General features: G+C 35.3%; 3 protein-coding genes and 1 pseudogene across 4 annotated transcripts; all 4 read left to right on the top strand.

Annotated features, from left to right (window-relative positions):
• LOC104758560 (nuclear pore complex protein NUP50A) lies at nucleotides 413-3,114 on the top strand. The gene is made up of 2 exons (XM_010481444.1): nucleotides 413-563; nucleotides 1,493-3,114. Exon 2 carries the CDS (start codon nucleotides 1,529-1,531, stop codon nucleotides 2,834-2,836), a length of 1,308 nt encoding a protein of 435 aa, XP_010479746.1. The 5' UTR covers nucleotides 413-563; nucleotides 1,493-1,528; the 3' UTR covers nucleotides 2,837-3,114.
• Nucleotides 7,811-10,750, top strand: LOC104758561 (annotated as a pseudogene).
• Nucleotides 13,009-20,375, top strand: LOC104758563 (TSK-associating protein 1-like). Of its 2 annotated transcripts, none has more exons than XM_019238793.1 (16): nucleotides 13,009-13,082; nucleotides 13,189-13,236; nucleotides 13,339-13,404; nucleotides 13,492-13,539; nucleotides 13,643-13,711; nucleotides 13,793-13,840; nucleotides 13,950-14,018; nucleotides 14,100-14,144; nucleotides 14,225-14,293; nucleotides 14,383-14,429; nucleotides 14,531-14,590; nucleotides 14,687-14,734; nucleotides 14,816-14,878; nucleotides 14,973-15,020; nucleotides 15,106-15,174; nucleotides 20,328-20,375. In XM_019238793.1, exons 2-15 carry the CDS (start codon nucleotides 13,206-13,208, stop codon nucleotides 15,130-15,132), a joined length of 738 nt encoding a protein of 245 aa, XP_019094338.1. In that variant the 5' UTR covers nucleotides 13,009-13,082; nucleotides 13,189-13,205; the 3' UTR covers nucleotides 15,133-15,174; nucleotides 20,328-20,375. The 2 variants fall into 2 exon arrangements, with proteins under 2 accessions (XP_019094338.1, XP_010479752.1); XM_010481450.1 differs by lacking the exon at nucleotides 20,328-20,375 and adding an exon at nucleotides 15,254-15,345.
• On the top strand, nucleotides 20,261-21,892 carry LOC104758562 (TSK-associating protein 1-like). Its single transcript, XM_019238794.1, has 5 exons — nucleotides 20,261-20,375; nucleotides 20,465-20,524; nucleotides 20,609-20,656; nucleotides 20,744-21,050; nucleotides 21,143-21,892. Exons 1-4 carry the CDS (start codon nucleotides 20,345-20,347, stop codon nucleotides 20,929-20,931), a joined length of 327 nt encoding a protein of 108 aa, XP_019094339.1. The 5' UTR covers nucleotides 20,261-20,344; the 3' UTR covers nucleotides 20,932-21,050; nucleotides 21,143-21,892.

Below are 22,259 nucleotides of genomic sequence, written 5' to 3' on the forward strand. Positions count from 1 at the left end.
ATATATATGAAATCCTTTAAAATTCTACCTCAAAAGGTATGATTTTGAGATGGTATTTTTTAACTAGAAAACAAAAAATAAGTCTAGTAGAATAATTCAAAATCTCACTTTTTAAAAAGTTGTGATATTTTGAATAACAGTATATTTCAAGTAAGTTTTATAAATAACTGATTGAATAACATAGGATTTTAAAAGATTCTTGAAAATCATCAATTGAATAACAAGTGATTTTAAGAATACTCTAGAATCTTTTAAAATATCAGTTCAATACCCCCCTCTAAGTTTCAGTATAAATTATTTGAATTAAAGAAAACTATAATCTTTTAATTATAAAAAATAAAATTATATGTAATAGTAATAAAAAAAAAAACTATATACTTTATAATAAAGTCGCAGAAATGTCGATTAAAATAAAAAAAATATATTTGAGAGAGAGAGAGAGACATATTTCGATTTGGGTTCTTCTTCTTCTTCTTCTTCTTCTTCTATTAAACCTCTCTTTAAGCTTTGTCTTCGTCTCTGACCACTTCGCTGCGGCGTCTCTGCTACTGCTCACCTTCACGGTAAGTCTCTTCCTAATTTTCTCCTTCGCCGGTCATTGTCTTCGTATCTTGGGGTTATCTTCATCCTCGGAAATGGTTCTTTTCCCTTTCTTGTCAAAGGTTTAGCTGCTTTGATTTTAGGGTTTTGTCATCCTGCTTGTTTCTTGTGGAAAATAGTTATGGACCCATTTCTTTATTGTTGTTCTTTGATAACTTTGTCTTGATGAATTAGGTTTTATTTGGTGATTTAACTCGTATTTTTCCGATTTGGGTTTCCTTGTGCGGCGTTGCTTTGATTACTCGATTCCCTGAGATTGTTGAATTCGAATTTGAATTTGAATTTGAAATGTAAACCCTTCGATTTGATGCTTCTTATATCGGATTTAGGTTTCAAGTTGTCTGTGTTTCCTCTTTACATCTAGGGTTTTGATTGTTTTGGTTCTGAATCCCTCAGTGCATTGGTTCAACCCCTTTGTTTGAATCTTATGCATAGATTGAGAAGACTAGATTCACTGATGTTGATTTTATTTTCATTGCTTGTAAGTCTCCAAGTCTCTTCAATTCAAGTCTTACATCTAAGTTAAGCTCTACCTCTTTCTGTTGCCTATTTGGAAGTGTTAATTAGCTGTGTTCTGTACATGCGTTTCAAGCCTTTCTGGATATTTGTGTAAAGGTTACACTTTTATGCGCTATTGTCTTTCTTCATTCTGCTTCTGTAGTTTTTCGATTTCCAAGTGCAATGTCATGTTTGAGCTTTTGTGCTGTTAGATTTGGTATTGTTTGTGCTCTGTGGTTGCTAAGTTATTTGGTGTGTTTGAGTATGTCTCATGTGTTTAGCGTTTAAAAGATGTTTTCGATTGTAATATTTTGTCTCTGTATTCAAAGATTGGATTTGGTTATCTGTCTTTTAATATCTCTGAGGAAAAGTTTCTTGCACGTTTTTGTTGTAGGTAAGTGTGTTTTGTTATTCTCTCAAAACATTTCAAATGGGAGACTCAGAAAATGTTCAACAACCATCAAAGAAGAGAGGTGCTTTGAAGCAGCTATCTCGTGACAACCCTGGTCTTGATGATGAGGACGATTCAGCTGAATTTGAGACTGGAACTTTCAAGAAGGCCAGTGATGAGGTATTGGCAAGTAGAAGAATTGTCCGAATTAAGCGTAAGGAGCCATCTGCTACGCCAGCTGCAGCACCCAATCCGTTTGCTGGAATTCAGTTGGTCCCTACTACCGCACCTGCTTCGACTCCTGTGGTAACAGATGCACCTCTGGCCGAGTCAAAATTGGCTCCAGCGGAAGCAGTGGTTGAGGATAATCAAAAGGAAATTGATATTGAGGAGGGTGATGAAGTTGACAGTAAGAAGGTTGATGTCAAAGATGCTGCTGGGGAAGAGACTGAAAAGACTAAAGATGAGGATGGTAAGAGTGCTGATGACCAAGTTGCTGAGGCTGATGTAGCTCAGACCGTCTCATGTGACACAAACGTTAGCATCAACGCTGTTGAAGGAACAGACCAAACTGAAGATCCTCTTGAGAAGGATTTAGGAGGTGTTCAGGCTGAGAAAAAAGAAAAAGAGGGCAACGGAATCGAAGAAGCAGATAAGAACGGCAATAACGGCGCTTTCAGTTCATTCCACCAGCATTCAAGTAACAAAAACGCATTCACCGGACTTGCCAGTACAGAGGCTTCTGGTTCATCGTTCTCTTTTGGTTCGGTTTCTCAGGATGGTTCAACTGGTACTGGGTCTCTCTTTGGCTTTGGCCTTCCAAGCAGCAATACCTCTTCTCTATTCGGTGCAACTGGATCTTCCATTATCAAAAAGAGCGAAGGTACTGGGTTTCCACCAAAGCAAGAGGTTTCCACAGAAACAGGAGAAGAGAATGAGAAAGTTGCCTTCTCTGCTGACTCGATTATGTTTGAATATCTTGATGGAGGATGGAAAGAGCGTGGGAAAGGAGAGCTCAAGGTTAACGTCTCCAGTAATGGTGGTAAAGCAAGATTAGTTATGAGAGCTAAAGGAAACTACAGATTGATCTTGAACGCTAGTCTGTACCCAGAAATGAAACTTGCAAGTATGGATAAAAAAGGAATCACATTCGCTTGTGTGAATAGTGTAAGCGAAGGCAAAGAAGGTCTCTCTACATTTGCACTGAAGTTCAAAGACCCGACAATCGTGGAAGAGTTTCGTGTAGCCATTGACAATCATAAAGACAGTAAACCAGTGGAGAAAGCAGAAGAAGCAGTTCTTCCTCTGAAGACACCTGAGAACTCTCCAACAGCCACAGATGCTTGAAGAAAAGGTAAAAAGAAAAAAAATATGTAGAAACACTTCTCTATTGTCGTGTGTCTTGTCTTGTTACTTTTAATTAGTTGAATTTTGAGGCAGAGGAAAACTAAATATTTGGAGAAGTTTGTTGCTTTTGTTTTTCCACAGTTGTTGAGACTTTTTAGTTATATGTTTAAGGAACCCATATTGACTTAAGCCTGCCTCCTTGATCTCTTTATATGTTCCATATGAATGTGACTGGACCAGACAGGTTTCGAATTGGTCCTGACATTTTAAGGGTTTAAGATTTGTTCTTGAAACTGTTGTTCAACCTTGTGATCATTTCGTATGGATTTGTCATCTATAAATATCTGTTTAAAATTGATCTATAGATTCTCAGAAAGTTAAAATCAATGCCACCTAGAGCGAAATCGGATGACTCGGTGCAAATGGCATTAAAACGATGAAGACCAAACAAGTTGTCACAACCTTGAGGTCCTTGACAAAGGTGGGCTAGGATATCTATCAGCTTCGAAGAGGGATCTACCAAACCAACCCGAAAGCTAATAAAGAAAAAAAAAAGATTGGTTGCAGCTTTCAGCTACATGCTTAACACTTCAAGCATCCAATGCAGGCTTGAGAAACTAGGCCTGTAGCTTAGAGCTTATTGAAAAAACACACTAATAGAAGCAAGACTGATACGAAACAATTTCTGTGATAGTTTTTTTTTTTTCTCAAATTTTCTGTGATAGTTTCAAACATCAACAATTGCAACTATCATCCGCAAAGGTGTATAGATAGTGTTTACGGGTAATAACCGAGAACAAATTGACAACTAAATGAATGTTATTGCTGGCTGAAAAAATAGTTGGTTGTTTTTTCAATAAGCTTTAAAATGTTATTTAGTTTTCGCTTTTTTTTTTTTTTTTTTTTTTNTGTGTGCAAACTATAGTTTTTGCTATAAAAGGAAAATCTATTATCTATTCAGAGAAAAGGAAATCCAAGAAGTCCCCATGCCTCGTGTAAGAGTCACTGTGACAGAAGATCAAAATAGTAGAAAAATATTATCTCCAAAAGCATCTCTTGGGTTTGCTCGAAGCCTTATAGTAATTAAGTAAAAATTTGAACTATGATCGTAACATTATATTGAATTTATCTATATATAATTAATTTTTTTGAACATGCATAAATGTTATTGTAGCGACGATAAAGTGAACGTAATGGTTCGGCTTTTGTTTTATCCATTTCCAAAACAATCTGATCCGTCATCAAAAAGAATCGGGAAAATGGTATTCTGAATTACTCAAGGCGGGATACAATCCAGTGAATGAGATCCAAGAATTCAAATCTTGAATCCTATCTCTACAAGTAATGTAGCTGCAAGAGTCTTGTTCTTTAGGATCAATATCAGTTTTGCGTTTTGCGTGTGTCAATGGACCGTGTTTGTCGTTTTTGTCTATTGTTAGCAAGATTTGTGAGTTGCCTGTTTGAGTTATCGTATGAATAAAATATCGCTTACAATTGTTTACAACAATATAGTAGAGTTTTGAGAGAAGATGGAATCATCAAATATGAGTTAGTGGTAATTGTCTAATATTAGTTTTTGCTATGAGAACTCTAAAAAACAATCAACAAAACATTTGCCACTATTACCACTGCACGTCCCCATGTCTCGTCTAAGAGTCATTGTGACATTATGATAAGGCTACAAATTAAACTATCTAAGCTACATCCTTTATGAAAAATATGTAAAATAAGAAATATATCATGTAAGATAAAAGAGATAATGAGTGACTAGATTGCCCTTGTAACTAAAAATAAAGTTGAGTTGTTGTTTGAGCACGTTTGTTCACTCTTCTCCTCTGGTAGAACAATTAACTAACGAATAATTTGGTCACATTTTCCTTATTTCACAACGGTCTTTTTACCTGCTTTTCTCGTAAAAAAAAAACATTATTATCACCCTTGAATTCTGAAAAGTTAATTTTCTGTTATTGAGAAAAAAAACATTGATTCCAGATCATGTAGAAAATTAATAAATATTTCTGACGCAATACGAAAGCCAATAAATAAGTGTTATAATGCTTTTGAATTTCATACATTTATTTAGGACTGAATAGGGATTTAACATTTACATATGTTATTTTTTTCTTTCAATTAATAACGCAGTTGATCCTTAAGTTGCATTATGACTGACTGAACTTAAATCCGGACTTTTGTTGTAGCTAGGTAGTTGAAGTACTTTTGTTTAAAGAAAATGACTAGAGTTTCGTAGGAAATATATAGATAATTTTAAATTTATTTAATATATAATTAAATTTTATATGTGTCAAACTAATTTTTGTTTCTACTATATATTATGTCATCTCTCTTATGAAGATGGTGACATTAAAAGTACGGTTTATAGATTGCTATCAATTACCACCTGGAATGCAGTACCTCACAATTAAGGTTAAATGAAAATTCTATATTAAATTTAAGAGATAAGAAATATAGAAAAAAAAAAGATAAGGAATATAGAGAATTGTTTATCCATTTTTAATATACTGCAATAAATTCTTAATTAAGTTGCATTATAGTTTTTGATCTTTATTATTGATCATTCTAGAACTAGAAATTTGAATTTTGTGGTATAATATAAGTTTTGCAATCGAAAATTTGGTAACGTAAATAGACATATATATGCAGTAAGAAAACAAGCTATAATTCAAACAATCAATACTATTAAAGCAGAAATACTCACTAGACTCAAATTGAACTATGAATTTGTTTTGGTACGTTTTTCATTAAAAATATTAGAGAATCATTTAATTTAATTAAATTAACCTATAGTTACGATTTATCTAAATGATCATTATACCCCTTGTTCGACCATTTAATTACGACCGGGTCGGGACGCCGATCCTCTTTAACCCGGGCCGGAAATAGAAGAAATAAAACTCGCGGATCTGTTTGTACTCTAGATTTATAATATTCAAATCATGTATGTTGTTTGGTTCAAGAATAATTATTCTTATCGCCAAACAGAGGTATAATCCCTATAAATAAGGAAAATGGTATCCGAATATTTAATGGCTTTAGTAATATCAAATATTAACTACTACCATACTTAATCCCTATAATTATTACGAATATTAATAATAATAAAAAATCTTTAATACTTATGAATTGTGACTTTGTTGATTCCAAAATAATCAATAGATTAAATACGAAATTGTATATATATGTAAACTTATTTGATTTGCTTTTATATTGTGAAATATTTATGGAAACAACAAATCAACTTAATACAGTTAAATAAAAACAAATCATCATTTAGTTTAGATTTTTCAATATTTCCTTAACAAAATTATAGTAATTAATTAGGATTAGTATAGATGGAAAGAATAAAAAATGCAGAAATTATCTATACCATTAAAGGTGTAAACCAATTTACATAAAATGTGTACTGTATATCCCACATCGATTAAATATTTTGGAATATGGTTCATAATCACTATAAATATATATATGACTAATATGTTTTGAGTACAAATGAGCAGGAATCTTGATTTATCAGGTATCTAAATTTAACAGTTTAATTTGGTTCTATATTTGAACATATTTAACTTTTAAAAAGTAAACATATTATAATATATTTACATTTTTTAAAAAAGTTTAAGATATTTTAAATTTTTATAGAATTTTTAAATTATTATAAATATTTGAACTCCGTCAAAAGTTTAAAATATTATAATAAATTTAAAGTCTATAAAATATTTAAGTAATATTAATATTTTTACTCTTAAAATTTTTAAAATATAAAATATGTTTACTTTAAACCCGTTAAAACAGATATTTTTATCAAAATATAAATTAAATTAGTTTTTTACAATTTTGTTAATATTTGATATATCAAATATTAACTTCTAAAATGATAACCTAAGTATACCTAATCTCACTATAAATACAATATTTCATAATCATTGAAATATCTCACACTAAAATTTAACAAGTAATTTCTCCTCTTTTGACTACAAACCAAAATAAAGAACAACACATTCTCTTACAAAACTACTATCCGATATTGCGGTGTGTCTATTCTCTTACAAAACTACTATCCAATATTGCGGAATGTCTATTCTCTTACAAAACTACTATTCAATATTGCGGTGTGTCTGTTTCCATGAAAAAACTACATTTTACAAACTAATTACTCTATTAGAATTTCTAATTTACTGTATAACCCAAAATATACAAATAAACACTATATAAACAAAGAAAATAAATCAAAATAAAAAACTATATTACAAAAATACAAATTACAAAAAAGTAACTAACAAAATATATAATCCCGTGCTGTAGCACGGGGTATCACCTAATTAACTTTATAAGTCTCAAGTATTTTTACTGATTGAATGAGACAAGAAACAAAAAACTGAACTCAAAGATTTTTTTTAAAATTCCTTTTTAATGAAATATTCCCTTTTATGTTTGGAATATTTCTTTTCTTACTTAAATGAATAAAAACAAAAACGTTACTTGCAAATTACAACCAGCAAATAATATTTTATATGAGTCCGACGTGAAAGCGTTCAAACCCAGTTTCCTTATTAGAGAAACTTGCCCATATAGAGACTGTTACAAACAAACAAGTCATTTATGTTTCGGATGATTTAAATATAATGCTAATAAAATTTGCAAATGATTCATTTATATTTTGTTACAAAAAAATATCGCATAAACGTTTCGTGCGATTAAAATAAAATGTAAATATAAATTTACAAAAGTAAGTACGTAACTATTTAAGCCAATATATAACAATAAGTTATCAATAACTGTATTTGTTTGCACTTGGAAAGAATTATATTAAAAAGGGTTTCGATTTGTTTCAGCCTTTCAGGAGACTTATAAACAATCACGGGTTGATTAATTAGTAATTTTATTTTAACCTAACTAAATTTAATATCAACACACACGTACTTTTGGTGATGATACTGAAACACACATTTCACACACACACACACACACACACACTATAACACTGACACAACGCTCTATATAACACTGAGCTCTCCTTCCCCTTCATCTTCAACAATTCCCTCCACCAAATATCTATAGCTAGGAAGAGTACTATTAGAGAGAAAACACAAAAATGGTGAGGTTCGAGAAGTTTCCTTTACTGTTAGGGTTAGCTCTGGTTCTAACTGTGTTCGGAGCTCTGACCAAAGCCGAAGCACCTGTCTGCGGTTCCGGTGTGCCTGAGATAGCATTTAGCAAAGCAAACTTCCCTAAAAACTTCATTTGGGGAACCGCAACCGCAGCGTTTCAGGTCCTTAGGTCCTTTTGTGGCATGTTTTTTTTCCTTCTTTATGTTATAATTTTGTGTTTATCGTTCTTGATTTCTTTGTTGTTATTATGTGTGGTGATATAGGTTGAAGGAGCTGTTGATGAAGGTTGTAGAGGTCCAAGCATGTGGGATACTTTCACTAAGAAATTCCCACGTATGTACTTTTCTTTGCTTTTTTTATTTTTTGGTTTTATTTTCGCATTTTATCAGTATATTAATATTGAAAATAACATTTCAGATAGATGTCAAAATCATAACGCCGATGTTGCTGTGGATTTCTACCATCGCTACAAGGTAAATTGATTTTCCTTTTTAACATGTCACTTGTTATATATATATTATCGATTTTCATCATTGATTAAAATCATATCAAAATGTATATTAACAGGAAGATATCCAGTTGATGAAAGACCTTAACAGTGATGGTTTTAGACTTTCTATATCGTGGCCCAGAATATTTCCCCGTAAGTTTTTCTTATTATAAATTTTTTTTTAATGTCAATTTGTTACTACAGTAATAAGTTAACATTATGAATAGTCATAAAATGGTTGCAAAATGTCAGATGGAAGGATGTCTAAGGGAATTAGCAAACAAGGAGTCCAATTCTACCACGACCTCATCGATGAGCTTCTCAAAAACAGTAACTATTTTTCTTCATCTCCTAAAAATTAGCTAAAAAAACCTCATATTAAATAATTTTATAATTCATTTTTTGGTTAGATATAACACCACTGGTAACAGTCTTTCACTGGGATACTCCTCAAGATTTGGAAGATGAATATGGTGGTTTCTTAAGTGGTCGCATTGTGTAAGTTCACATATACTATTAATTAATATTTCATGAAAATATACTAATATGTTTTAATAACTCAACTATATGTTATTTATAAATATAGGCAAGATTTTACGGAATTTGCAAATTTCACATTCCACGAATACGGACACAAAGTGAAACATTGGATCACATTCAACGAGCCATGGGTGTTTAGTCGTGCCGGCTACGACGTCGGGAAAAAAGGCCCGGGACGTTGCTCATCGTACATCCCCGGTTTTGGACATCACTGCGAAGATGGACGCTCAGGATACGAAGTTTATCAAGTCAGTCACAACTTACTCTTGTCTCATGCTTACGCCGTTGATGCCTACAGAAAATGCAAACAGGTTANATGATGAACTCGGTGGTTTAGGTGTTTACCCAACGGTTAAAAGAAATTTTTTTTTTTTTTTTTTTTTTTTTTGGTCTGTTAAAATATATAGTGTGCTGGGGGTAAAATCGGAATTGCACACAGTCCAGCTTGGTTCGAACCACGTGACCTTGAGGCTGCTGGAGGTTCCATAGACCGTGTGCTTGATTTCATCTTAGGATGGTAAAAATATTTTTGAAAAAATGTGAACAAATTCTTAAGTAATACTTACGATTTTACTCTTTATAATTTATTGTATTATTATTTTGAATCAGGCATTTGGATTATGTAGAAGAAGCTACTCAAGGGTTCTACAGATTATGTAGGAATGAATTACTATACTTCAGTGTTTGCAGTTGATATTAAATCAGATCCTAAGAGCCCAAGTTGGACGACTGATTCTCTTGTTGATTGGGATAGTAAGTTTTCGAAATTAATTACTAGCCTTAATGATCTTTTTAATCATTTTTTCTAATATTATTGTATTATTAATGTACGTTGCTTTTTACTAACCAGGCAAGACTGTGGATGGAACCAAAATTGGTAGCAAGGTAATGAAATATAATTTGTTTTTTTTTTTACTTTTCTCCTAGTACATAAATAATTAATTTACTGTATTTTTTGTTTCCATTGATTAGCCGTTTGGTGGTAAGCTGGATGTGTATTCAAAAGGTTTAAGATCCCTTTTGAAGTATATTAAGGACAATTATGGCGATCCAGAGATTATGATCACAGAGAATGGTAAGTAAAAATGGTCAAATTAAACTCATTTCATCAATTTCAAATTTGTTTTAGTTTATATGAAAAACGAATTTTTGGTTTCAAGGATACGGAGATGACCTTGGAGATAAGCACGATGATGTAGAATTTGGGACACAAGATCACAACAGGAAATATTATCTCCAAAGGCATCTATTCAGTATGAACCAAGCCATTTGGTAAGTAAAAAATTCATATTAAACCGGAAATCTAATCATTACATTACATTAAATAATAATCAATGTGATTAACATGGACTGTTTTTTTGTAGCGAGGACAAAGTGAACGTTATTGGTTATTTCGTGTGGTCGTTGATGGACAACTTTGAGTGGCAAGATGGGTACACGGCGAGGTTCGGGCTTTACTACGTCGATTTCAAGAACAATTTGACCCGTCACCAAAAAGTTTCCGGCAAGTGGTATTCCGATTTCCTCAAGCCGGGATTTCCGACCTCCAAACTCAGGGAAGAACTCTAGAACAAGAATCCAAACCGTTAAATCCTATCCGGACAAAATAATTGAGTGAGAGGGTCTTTTTAAGATGTTCTTGAGGGATCATATCGGTTTGTGTATTTTATGGATCGTGTTTTATCGTTCCTATCTTCCTATGCTAGCAAGACTTGTGAGTTGTTCAAGTTTTATCGTAATAATAAAATGTTGTTTACAACAATTGTGTCCTCTTCTTCTAACTTTCTGTTGATTTGCGAGAATTGTTTTAACGAAAAGAATGAATAAAATATCGAGCTCAACCACCAAGTATCAACACTAGCTCATTCAATATCATATTACTTTCAAGCACTATAAAAAATTCATATGAACTTACAATATATACTTTTTCGAAAAAAAAGAAAGAGAAAAACTTACAATATAATTTATAGTTGACCAAAAAAAGTACATTACTTGTTTCTTTCACCAACTACTATATTGCACCGATTTGTATAACAAAAAAAAGAAAGTGTTGTATAATTAATAGTAGTCTCATTTTTTGGAGTTTGGACAGATTCTGAATAGTGAATAGCTTATAGTTATAGAGTTGTACTTACTGTTTCAGCCTTTGTATGCATGCAAAGCTTGATGTTGCAACACCCTTTATATGATTCAGTACTCATTCAGATGATACAAAAAAATATGAGTTTGAATCCGAGATCATACATCTACAATATTTTCACAAACCAAAACTATAGTATATTTTAATCGTGCTTAAATAATTCTATTTACTAATTAATAATATTCTTTGATTTCACAAAATAAGGCAATCACACTAATAGTGTAAATATGACTTTTTTCTTTTAAGACTAGTGGGGAACTCAATTATTATATCTACCATATATATATACTTATATAGGAAACAAAACAATTTATTTCTTATATCTAAATCATCATGTTTGACAATGATTATGATCAAGGCAGGGCTCTTTATTCGTAGACATGCTACAAGTTATGTAATGATTTCAGGAATAACAGTAAAATAGATGATCATTGAGAAGATGTATTAGTTTATGCGCGTTAACTGTCTCATGAGCATTCATGTACCAGAATGTGTATCTATAAATCACATGTTGCACATTGAAACGACTGTTTATACCGGTATTATATTTGTGTGCTCTTGAAAGCGACGACACACGGGAGCCATGCATTTAAACTATTTCCATTTTTACTTTATAGTTTATACTGTTATTTATATTTTTGTAACATTAAGATTTTTTATTTATTGTAACTGTAGAAAAAAAAACTAATATATATTTATTTTGTACTTAATCAAAAATATTGTTTTTTAGCTTATCTGTTTCATTTTTTTTTTGTCTTTATAATCATATCTAGTTAAACGATATTTGAATACAAGTATGATATTGCTTTAAATGTCACATTTAGTCGGATGAAATAATACTAATTACATTTCACATCTTATTAAATTAGCTAACACACAAAATGATTATCTAAAAGAGTCACGAGATAAAAAAAAATGAAACCCACGTTTGAGTTAGTTACAACGGTTTTATCTTAAAAACGTTTCCACAGCCATGTGATGCATCTTCAAGTTTAAAGACTGTGTATCTCGTTCTTGTAACGGAAACCTCGGCCATGAAAACGATTTTTTTGGTTCTGAGTTTGTCTCTGTGTCTTTTTCTTTCAAGCTTGCATGAGGGTTCTTGTCAGGTAAACACAAACAATAAAAAGAATGGGAACATGTCTTCATTTTTATTTATTTATTCAACCATATAAAAAAGGCAGAATTAATTTAATAATTTGCTATGCATCTTGGTATCTTTTCAGGATGATGTTAGTGGTTTGAGTAATTTGGATCTAATCGAACGTGATTATCAAGGTAAGAAAAGATTTCTTCCTACTTATTTGTTTTCTGGGATTATTTTTTTGAATTTGTGTTTTTTACTTGTAGATAGTGTCAATGCTCTTCAAGGCAAGAAAGATGAAGATCAGTGTAAGATTGTCCTCTATATCACTTTCTTGTTTCTTTTCTCGATTCTATTTTTTTTTTTGTTTGCTTTTGTTTGTGAGTTGTGACAGCTTCTATGTTTGTGTTTGTGCATATGTCTTCAGCTGCAAAGATACAGAGTGAAAACCAGAAGAATAATACAGTGACTGATAAGAACACTATTTCCCTGTCTCTATCAGATGAATCAAAGGTTAGGGTTTAGCTTGTGTTGCCTTCTTTACGTTTAGATTTGGATTCTGACGAATGAATCTAGCTAAGAAATTTTTGCAAAGTAGTTTATTCGTCTATGTGATGTGTGTTTTAGGTTGGACCTGTTAGTGATGAAAGTGTTAAACGTTCGAGTCTGTTGGATCAAATCGAACTTGACTTCGAAGGTATAACTCAAGATCTTGATCTCTCTTAGTGATTGTGTTTATGGTTTGAAACAAGAAATGCATTTTAAAGATAAAAAGTCAATCTTGATTCCTTTCAGCTCATCTCAATAGTCTTAACCAAGCTGGATCTGATGGTGTCAAGATGAATCTAATAAGGATGATGAAATATTATGTAAGAGAAATTTTCTCGTTTTAAACATTTTTATGAATGTTTTTGTTTCTTCCAGAGTTCTTTCTTTTGCTGAGGTAGTTGTTATGTCATATGTGTCTTGTTTAAGCTGCTCAGAGACAGAAGATGTTGGAAGAAATTGAACGCGAATTTGAAGGTATCTCACAGATTCTATAGCTAGCTATCTTATAGTTTGTTTCTAGGATTTTCAAGAAAGTTTGTTTAATTTGTCATCTTTTGCTTCTCCTACTTGATGCAGCTGCTTCAACTAGTCTGAAACAACTAAAGAATGATGAAATAAACAAAGGAAGTGATGAAGAACAAGGTAAAGACTCTTCCTCTTGACACTCATTTTATCCGATCCTTACCATAGTATAATCCACTGATACAGGTTTTGTATCACCTGTTGCAGCTGCAAAGAGACACAGTTTGTTAGAAGAGATCGAACGCGAGTTTGAAGGTATATTACTAACGTACCCGTATTACATTAGTTCCTCTGTTATGAGATATAATCTTCAATCTAAGAGCTTGCTTTTGTCTTCTGTTTCATCTTTTTGCCTTAGCCGCTACAAAAGAGCTTGAACAACTAAAGGTTAATGACTTCACCGGGGACAAAAATGACGAAGAACAATGTAATGCTCCACTTCCCTCCTCGGATATCTTTGTTCCATTAATTAGTCTCTATTTAAGTAGTTTTTGTGTCTTTGTTACAGCTGCAAAACGAAAGAGTATGCTTGAAGCTATTGAACGCGAATTTGAAGGTATCTTGGGACACAATCATGTTTCAATGCAGACATCTTTGTGAATAATCTGAGTATCATCTAAGGTTTTGTTTTTGTGTTTATATCTGTTTCAATATCCTACTTGCAGCTGCTATGGAAGGCATTGAAGAACTAAAGATTTCTGGTTCCACCGGAAGTGGAGATGATGAAGAACAATGTAAAGTCTTATATGATCCCTTTTGGTTTTCTTTTCCCTGATCCATATAATTTTTGAAGCTGCTTCTATGTCTTGTTACAGCAAGGAGACTAAGTGTGCTTGAAGAGATCGAGCTGGAATTTGAAGGTACTTCGTACTTAAAACAAGTTTTATGATTCATCAAGGAAGTAATGTAAGAATATGTTTATGTGTTCTGTTTCACATAGCTGCTACAAAAGGTTTTGAACAACTAAAGTTTAGTGATTCAACCAAGGACAATAGCGAAAACGAACAAGGTATAATAAGTTGTCAGCACTTCTTTATCTGATTTCTTTTCCTGCCATAAAGTTTTCTAAATCAGTTTGATCTTACTATCATAAAACAGCTGCAAATAGACAAACTATGTTAGACGAATCGAACGAGAGTTCCAAGGTATCATCTACATAACTTTTACCTGTCTTAATTAGTTCAGTGTCACATCTCATGAGTATTATCTGAGTATTAATGTATCTTTATTTATCACGTACTTGCAGCTGCTACAAATAACCTTAAGCAACTTTATGTTGATGATTCTACTGAAGACAAAGAACAATGTATAACAATCTTCTTCTTTGCATTTGCTATTCGTTCAATATGGTCTATGCGCTCTCTACGGTTATTTGAGACAGGTTTTGTTTGTATTGTTGCAGCTGCAAAGAGGCAAAGTATGCTGGAAGAGATTGAACGTGAATTTGAAGGTTATCTTTAATATCAAATGCAATAGAACTGAACATGGAGGATAGTATTTTAAGCATGTGTTTATTGAATTGTTCATGCAGCTGCAACAAAAGATCTTAAACATCTACATGATTTCACTGAAGGCAATGCTGATGATGAACATTGTAAATATCTTTCTTTCTTCTGTGGTGAAAAGTCTATTTTTTTCTTTTTCTTAAGGTATTCTAAGACTATGTTTCTTCTATTTCTTTATCACAGCTGCTAAGAGAAACAAAATGTTGGAAGAGATCGAACGCGAATTTGAAGGTATCCACCCTCACTTATCATTTATCTCACTTTTTTCTAGTTTCTATGTTTCATACTAAGATTCATTCACATTCTATTCTTGTAGCTGCCACAAAAGGTCTTGAACAACTAAAGGTTAATGATTTCACTGAAGGCACTAATGATGAAGAACAATGTAAGAAACATATATTATAGTGATTCAGTTGAAAGTAAAGTAGAAATATTGAAGTGTTGTTTTATTTCAACTCCTTAAGGTTTTACAAAGATGGGTTTGTCATACTTATACATCGGACATAAACCCTAGTTGATGCAGACAGATGTCATCATCTCTGTACACAAGATGAATCAAGGGCTGCAAATCTGTTTGATGTCTTAATGTCTCCTTTGTCGCTTAGCTTGTTGACAGCTTTAGCTTTAACCGTACAGTCTTCAATGGCGATCTTCTTCTGATCTCTTTGCGATTTAGCCGTTGGAAGATTACACTGTTGGACTTTGTTGGGTTGGACCTTGGTGGGCTTCGCTCGTTCTATCACACGGCCCAACTTACCAACGACACCGTTTGGACTAGAAAGCAAATGTTCTGCTTTTGTACTAACATCCCCCCTCAAACTTGGTGTCGGAGGAAGTCCTACGCCGAGTTTGCTCCTGAGAAAGTTGAAGACGTGGAACGGGAGTGACTTGGTGAGAATGTCTGCGATCTGTTGAGTTCCAGGAATGTGTGTAACGACCAATGTCTTCAAGGCAACTCTTTCCCTAACATAATGATAATCAATATCAAAATGTTTTGTTCTCTTGTGAAAACCTGGGTTTGCAGTGAGGTAGACTGCAGAGAGGTTATCACAATACATCTCCGGTGTATTTGGAAGAGCTATACCCAGTTCACGCATGACAGAGCTTACCCATTTTACTTCAGCAGCTGCTTCCGATAGAGAGCGATACTCTGCTTCAGTTGAGCTTCTTGACACTGTTGGCTGCTTTTTAGATGACCACGAGATAAGATTCCGACCAAGATAAGTACAATAAGCACCAACTGATCTCCTACCTTCCTTGCAATTTGCCCAGTAACTATCACTGTAGGCCTTTAAAGCGAATGACATTTTGCTGCTGTAAGTCATTCCCATTGTAATTGTACCTTTGATGTACCGAAGGATCCTTTTGAGAAGATGAAAGTCTGAAACTGAAGGCTTGTGCATCTTTTGACAGACGAGATTGACAGCAAACTGAATATCTGGTCTCGTTAATGTCAAATATTGTAGCTTCCCTGCTAAGCTCCAAAAATAGGTGGGGTCAGAAAAATCTTCCGCCTGATGCTTGACCTTGTCCAGTTCAAGAGGAAGGGGTGTTGGCATTGGTGCACAATGTTCCATTGAAGCAGCAATGAGCAGGTCTTCAGCATATCGCTGCTGTGACATGAACAATCCATCAGAGAATGTTTGAATTTGGATACCAAGAAAGTATCGAGCCTGACCCAAGTCTTTCATCCGGAACTGCTTGTTGAGTTCTTCTAGCAGATGAGTGAGTGTGATTGAATCATTGCCAGTTATAACCATGTCGTCCACATACAGAAGCAGAAGAATTGTGTTACCATTGTGCTCGTATGTGAACAAGGAAGGATCATGGTGACTACAGACAAAACCAAATTCAAGTAAGAATTCACTGAACTTGTCAAACCAGGCTCTTGGACACTGTTTCAAGCCATATAAAGATTTATGAAGGAGACAAACATAGTCTGGTTTTTCTGGATCAACAAATCCAGCAGGTTGTCTCATGTAGACTGTTTCCTTTAGATTCCCATGTAAAAAAGCATTTTTGACATCCATTTGTTTTAACTCCCATCGCTTAACTGTAGCTGTGTGAAGTACCATCCTCACTGTTGGAGTTCTAACCACAGGGCTATATGTTTCTAGATAGTCTATTCCTTCCTCTTGGTTGAATCCTTTAGCTACTAAGCGTGCCCGTAGCTTGTCCAAGGTTCCATCAGCATTGTATTTGGTTCGAAAAACCCATTTATTTCCCAGAACATGCATATTTGGTTCAGGGGGAACTAAGGACCAAGTATTGGCTTCTTTGCAGTTCCCTATTTCCTCTCCCATGGCATTAGTCCAGCCAGGATGCTTTAAAGCAGCTGTGACTGTTTTAGGTTCTGGTTGAGAGACTTTGTGAGTAAGCAACGCATATCTCGGATTGGGTTTTCTAATACCACTCTTTCCTCTGGTCACCATAGGATGTTGATTAGTTACAGGGACGGGTTCATCTGAGGTTTGAAGAGTGGGTGCTGTAGATAGGTGAGCCAATGTATTTGATGACACATCCTGTGATGCATTATTTGATTGAGAAGGCTCTTGTAATGTAGGAGCGCTGTCGCCAATAGAAACAGGGTCTAAGCCCGTCGTACGCTCAGTACACTCCTCCATTACAGAGACAATGTTGTCTGAAGCTACTTGCAAAGGCTGTGTAACTTGTTCTGAAATCGTTACAGGCTGGGAAACTTGTACTGAATCAGACGTGCAGGTTGAGGCAGCAAAACTTTTATACCAAGCAGATGATAGAGGTGTGCTGTCTCTTTGATGAAAATGGCTATAGATAGTCGAGAAAGGGAAAGCAGCCTCATCAAAAACTACATGTCGACTGATGTATACTCGACCTGTAGGAGGATAGAGGCAACGATATCCTTTGTATTTTTCATTATATCCAAGAAACACACATTGTAAAGATTTGGGATCCAACTTGTTGTGAGCATAATCACGTAATGTTGGGAAGCAGGCACAACCAAAGGATCGCAAAGCAGAGTAGTTAGGGGTTTGACCAAAGGCTTTTGAAAAAGGAGTCTCTCCATCCTTGAGTTGAGCTGCAGGAAGCAAGTTGATGAGAAAATTTGCTGTAAAGAATGCCTCTACCCAGTACTTAGTTGGAACTTTACTTTGAAACATCATAGCAAGACCTAGTTCGGTGATGTGTCTATGCTTCCTCTCTGCTAAACCGTTTTGCTGAGGTGTATGAGGGCATGAGAGAAGTTGTTGTATATCGCTGTCTTGCAGGTGTTGCAGAAACTGTTTACTTATGAATTCGCCTCCACCATCACACTGAAAGCACTTAATCTTGCAATTAAACTGATTCTCAACCAGCTTTTGAAACATAACGAAGATTTGAAAGAAGTCTGATTTCATTTTGATCGGATATAACCAACTGAACCGAGAATAATTGTCAACAAAGACTACATAATAACGAAATCCTTGGACAGAGTTTATTGGAGAGGGTCCCCACAGATCATAGTGGACTCTCTCAAGAACTCTAGAAGCAGAAAAAGAAGATGAGATAAAAGGAAGTCTTGAACTTTTTCCTAGTTGACAAGCTTCACACACTGTCTTAGTGATTTTATTGAAAGAAATGCACTTGTTCTTGGCTAACTGTTGGAGGACTTGACTGTTAGGATGACCAAGTCTTCTATGCCACACTTCATCACTTGCAAGATGTTGTTGTGCAGAGTAGAAGGCTTGCATTTTCGGTTCCCCCAAGCTGTAGTGATCCTTATGCAGATTTCCCATTACCAGTAGCTTCCGTGTTGCCTTATCATTTATACGAACACCCTCATCATCAAATTCAAAGGAGCATGGATAGTCTCTAGTAAGATTAGACACAGACAACAATGATTTAGCAATGTTAGGGCATACAAGAACATCTTTTAAAGGCAAATTACCTGAAGAGGATGCAATACATGCGGAGCCTGTGTGAGTAATGGGGAGAAACGTTCCATCACCAACCATCACAGAGTCTGAACCAGTGTAGGGTTGTGAGTGATTGAGGACTTGTGGACTGTTTGTGACGTGAGCCGAAGAACCCAAGTCTGGAAGCCACTCATGACCATGTTGATCAGTAACGTCAGTAATCCGCATTGCAGCCAATGCAACAGGAACATCTTCACATTGGTGGCTGTTATTGAACCTATGCCAGCAACGAAGCGCAGGGTGACCATTCTTGCCGCAGATCTGACACGTCACATTCTGAGAGTTTGATGGATGTGAGACTTGCTGATGAAAGCCTCGTCCCTTTGTTGAGTATGTGTTACGGCCACCACGTCTGTTGTTTCCCCTGCCTCTACCATTGTACTGTTGCTGAGAGTGATAGGATTCATTGGATTGAGACACTGCAAAGGCAACATGTGGTGACACTGTATTCTCAACCAAATAAGCCTGAAGCCTGTCATCATAGCCAGTAAGCTTCGGGATTACATAATTCAAAGTAGGACAAGAAGCAGAGTCAAGAGCATTCTCAATAGTGGTTTTAATCGGCTCATACTCTCGTCCTAATCCATTCATAGCTGCAAATATTTTCATTTTCTCTGGAACCGGACTACCAACAGCAGCTAACTGGTCACAAACACTCTTAAGTTCCCTAAGATAAACCGTCATAGTCTTATCTTTCTTTTGAAAAGTCTGCAACTTTCTCTGAAGTTCGAATAGCCTAGAGGAGGAAACCCTATTAAAGTGATTTGCCAGAGTAATCCATACATCATAGGACGTTGAGCAGTTCTGAACAACACTGAGTATGTCCTCAGCAAAGGAACCAAGAAGCCACGACTTGACAACGGCATCTGTTCTTAGCCAGTTCTGCTGCTCTTGCTGAAACTCTGGATTCGGTCTCTCTGTTGTAGTACCGTTGATTCCAGGAACGCTGACAGTAGGTGAGGGCACAGGAACAGAACCGTTGACGAAGCCTATTAGACCTTGGCCCGTTAAAAACGTCTCGAACTGATTCTTCCAAAGAGAGTAGTTTTGTCCATTGAGAGTGATGGTTACACAGTTTGAGATGTTAAGGGAAGGAACTGTGTAAGAAGCCATAGATCTGTTTACCACGGTCTCAAAAAGACTGTGCTCTGATACCATGAAAGTAAAGTAGAAATATTGAAGTGTTGTTTTATTTCAACTCCTTAAGGTTTTACAAAGATGGGTTTGTCATACTTATACATCGGACATAAACCCTAGTTGATGCAGACAGATGTCATCAACTCTGTACACAAGATGAATCAAGGGCTGCAAATCTGTTTGATGTCTTAATGTCTCCTTTGTCGCTTAGCTTGTTGACAGCTTTAGCTTTAACCGTACAGTCTTCAATGGCGATCTTCTTCTGATCTCTTTGCGATTTAGCCGTTGGAAGATTACACTGTTGGACTTTGTTGGGTTGGACCTTGGTGGGCTTCGCTCGTTCTATCACACGGCCCAACTTACCAACGACACCGTTTGGACTAGAAAGCAAATGTTCTGCTTTTGTACTAACATCCGTTTCTTAACCACAGTATTCTCAGACAGACTTACTTATCTCTTACTACAGCTGCAAAGAGAAAGAGTATGCTAGAAGAGATCGAACGCGAGTTTGAAGGTATCTCAACATATCAGTATCTGTCTAATTAGCTCATTCATATGCTTCTCAGAAGTAATAATGAACCTGCTTAAATCGTTTACTTGCAGCTGCTATTGGGGGTCTCAAACAGATTCAAGTGGATGATTCCAGAAACATTGAAGAAGAATGTAAACTCTCTGATCCCTTTTCTTATCTTTACAATATTTCTCATGCAAATTTTGAAACTTTTTTGGTTATAAATCTTGTTTCAGCTGCTAAGAGAAAGGTAATGTTGGAAGAGATAGACCGTGAATTTGAAGGTACATAGTTCAAGATTATATTTATGATCTCTCCTAAGTAAAGAAATTATGAGTTAAAAATCTGATTCCACCTTCTTTGTTCTGCAGAAGCACACAGTGGTATTAGTGCAAATTATGCTAAAGAAGAACGTAAGAAAAAAAAAAGGCAAGAAACTTTAACTATTTCTGTTTCACTCACTGTCTCAGACAATTTTGTAATGCAGTTCTTGTTCTCACAGCTGCAAAGAAACAGAGTGGCTCTGTTTTGCCAGAGGTTCTTGGACTTGGACACTTAGGTGTTTGCGGCTGTTTTCAAAAAGACAATGCTGGTTTGAAACAAGACGAAGATACTTGGCTTGTTATACCAACAAAATATAGCATAGAAGAGATCCTCTCTGAAGAATCTGCAATCAAGGTTTTTTTTTCAGACCTTTTCTTAAGCAACAAAAAATGGATCACAATCATAAATATCATAACTCTAGTTCCTATGTTTTCATGATTTTGCAGGGAACAGAGACTTCTAGTCTCACCGCGTTGTTGACTCAGCTCGTTGAGAATCAAAGGAAAGAGAAGGAATCTCCACTCGGACATAGAGTTCTCACTTCTTCTTCCACAAGCGAATCATCTGCTACATCAGAGACTGTAGAAACCCTAAGAGCTAACCTGAAAGAGCTTCGCGGCTTAACCGCTCATGAGCTTGTGATGCGTAAGGATTTCGATCAGATTCTCATTCAGAAACGTCATTCAGCAAGTTTCGAAGAGCTAAGCTCAGCTCCGATCAGTTACATCTCTAAGTTAGCTAAATACAGAAACGTCATCAAAGAAGGACTTGAAGCTTCTGAGCGAGTTCACCTAGCGCAGGTACGAGCGACAGTGCTAAAAGAAGCTGCCACAGAGAAGCAAACTGATACATTTGAGGTCCAACACCCTCCTATTCTTTACCGCTATCATAGGAAGAAGAAAAGCCCAAGTGGCTAGAGAATTAGTAAGAAGGATCCAGTAGTAGTAATGGGCCTTGTGAGAGGGTCAAGTTGTCTTTAGTAAGGAATAAAGGTCTCTATCTGTCTGCTAAGTCTGTAACGGTCTGTGGGGTGGGGTAGGGATATGAGAGTAGTACTTATGTAGTAGGTGAGGGGCCGAGGGAACTTTGTCGAGTCTTTGGTAAACATTGTAAGGGGGAGGGGAGAGACTCCAAAAGAATTCTCTCGGGTTGTTACCGTTGTCTTATTCTGAATAAAAAGAGTGCTTTCTTTGTTTTGTTTTGTCTGTTCTAAAGAATCACATCCAAAACGTATCAAATTGGTATCAGAGCGAGATCTTTCTTGGAAATCATTTATCATGGCACCCACTAAGAAGGTAGAGGAGCTCGAGAAAGTGGTGGAGAACCTGCAAAGGGAAATCCAACAAGTCTCGGTGCTGGAGAACGACGTCAAGGAAATGAAGAAGCAGCTTAGTAAGCTTGACGCCCTGGAGAAACAGATGTCCAAGTTGGATGTCTTGGAGCGCCTAGAAAGGAGAATGATGGGGGAGGACCAGAAGCCCTGGTCACCGGAGCAGAAAACAGAGGAAGAAACCCAACTATCCGGTGTGGAGGTCAGCCTCGAAGAACCACCAAACCAGGTGG

Source organism: Camelina sativa, chromosome 17 (assembly GCF_000633955.1).
Source record: "Camelina sativa cultivar DH55 chromosome 17, Cs, whole genome shotgun sequence".
Taxonomy (NCBI): domain Eukaryota; kingdom Viridiplantae; phylum Streptophyta; class Magnoliopsida; order Brassicales; family Brassicaceae; genus Camelina; species Camelina sativa.

Bases quoted from the DNA above. Each gene is read 5' to 3' on its own strand.
- LOC104758562 (XM_019238794.1), top strand. From the start codon at position 20,345: ATGCTAGAAGAGATCGAACGCGAGTTTGAAG. The intron at 20,376-20,464 runs GTATCTCAACAT...GTTTACTTGCAG, and splicing joins GATCGAACGCGAGTTTGAAG to CTGCTATTGGGGGTCTCAAA. The intron at 20,657-20,743 runs GTACATAGTTCA...TTTGTTCTGCAG, and splicing joins GATAGACCGTGAATTTGAAG to AAGCACACAGTGGTATTAGT.
- LOC104758560 (XM_010481444.1), top strand. From the start codon at position 1,529: ATGGGAGACTCAGAAAATGTTCAACAACCATCAAAGAAGAGAGGTGCT.
- LOC104758563 (XM_019238793.1), top strand. From the start codon at position 13,206: ATGTTGGAAGAAATTGAACGCGAATTTGAAG. The intron at 13,540-13,642 runs GTATATTACTAA...TTTTTGCCTTAG, and splicing joins GATCGAACGCGAGTTTGAAG to CCGCTACAAAAGAGCTTGAA. The intron at 14,145-14,224 runs GTACTTCGTACT...TGTTTCACATAG, and splicing joins GATCGAGCTGGAATTTGAAG to CTGCTACAAAAGGTTTTGAA.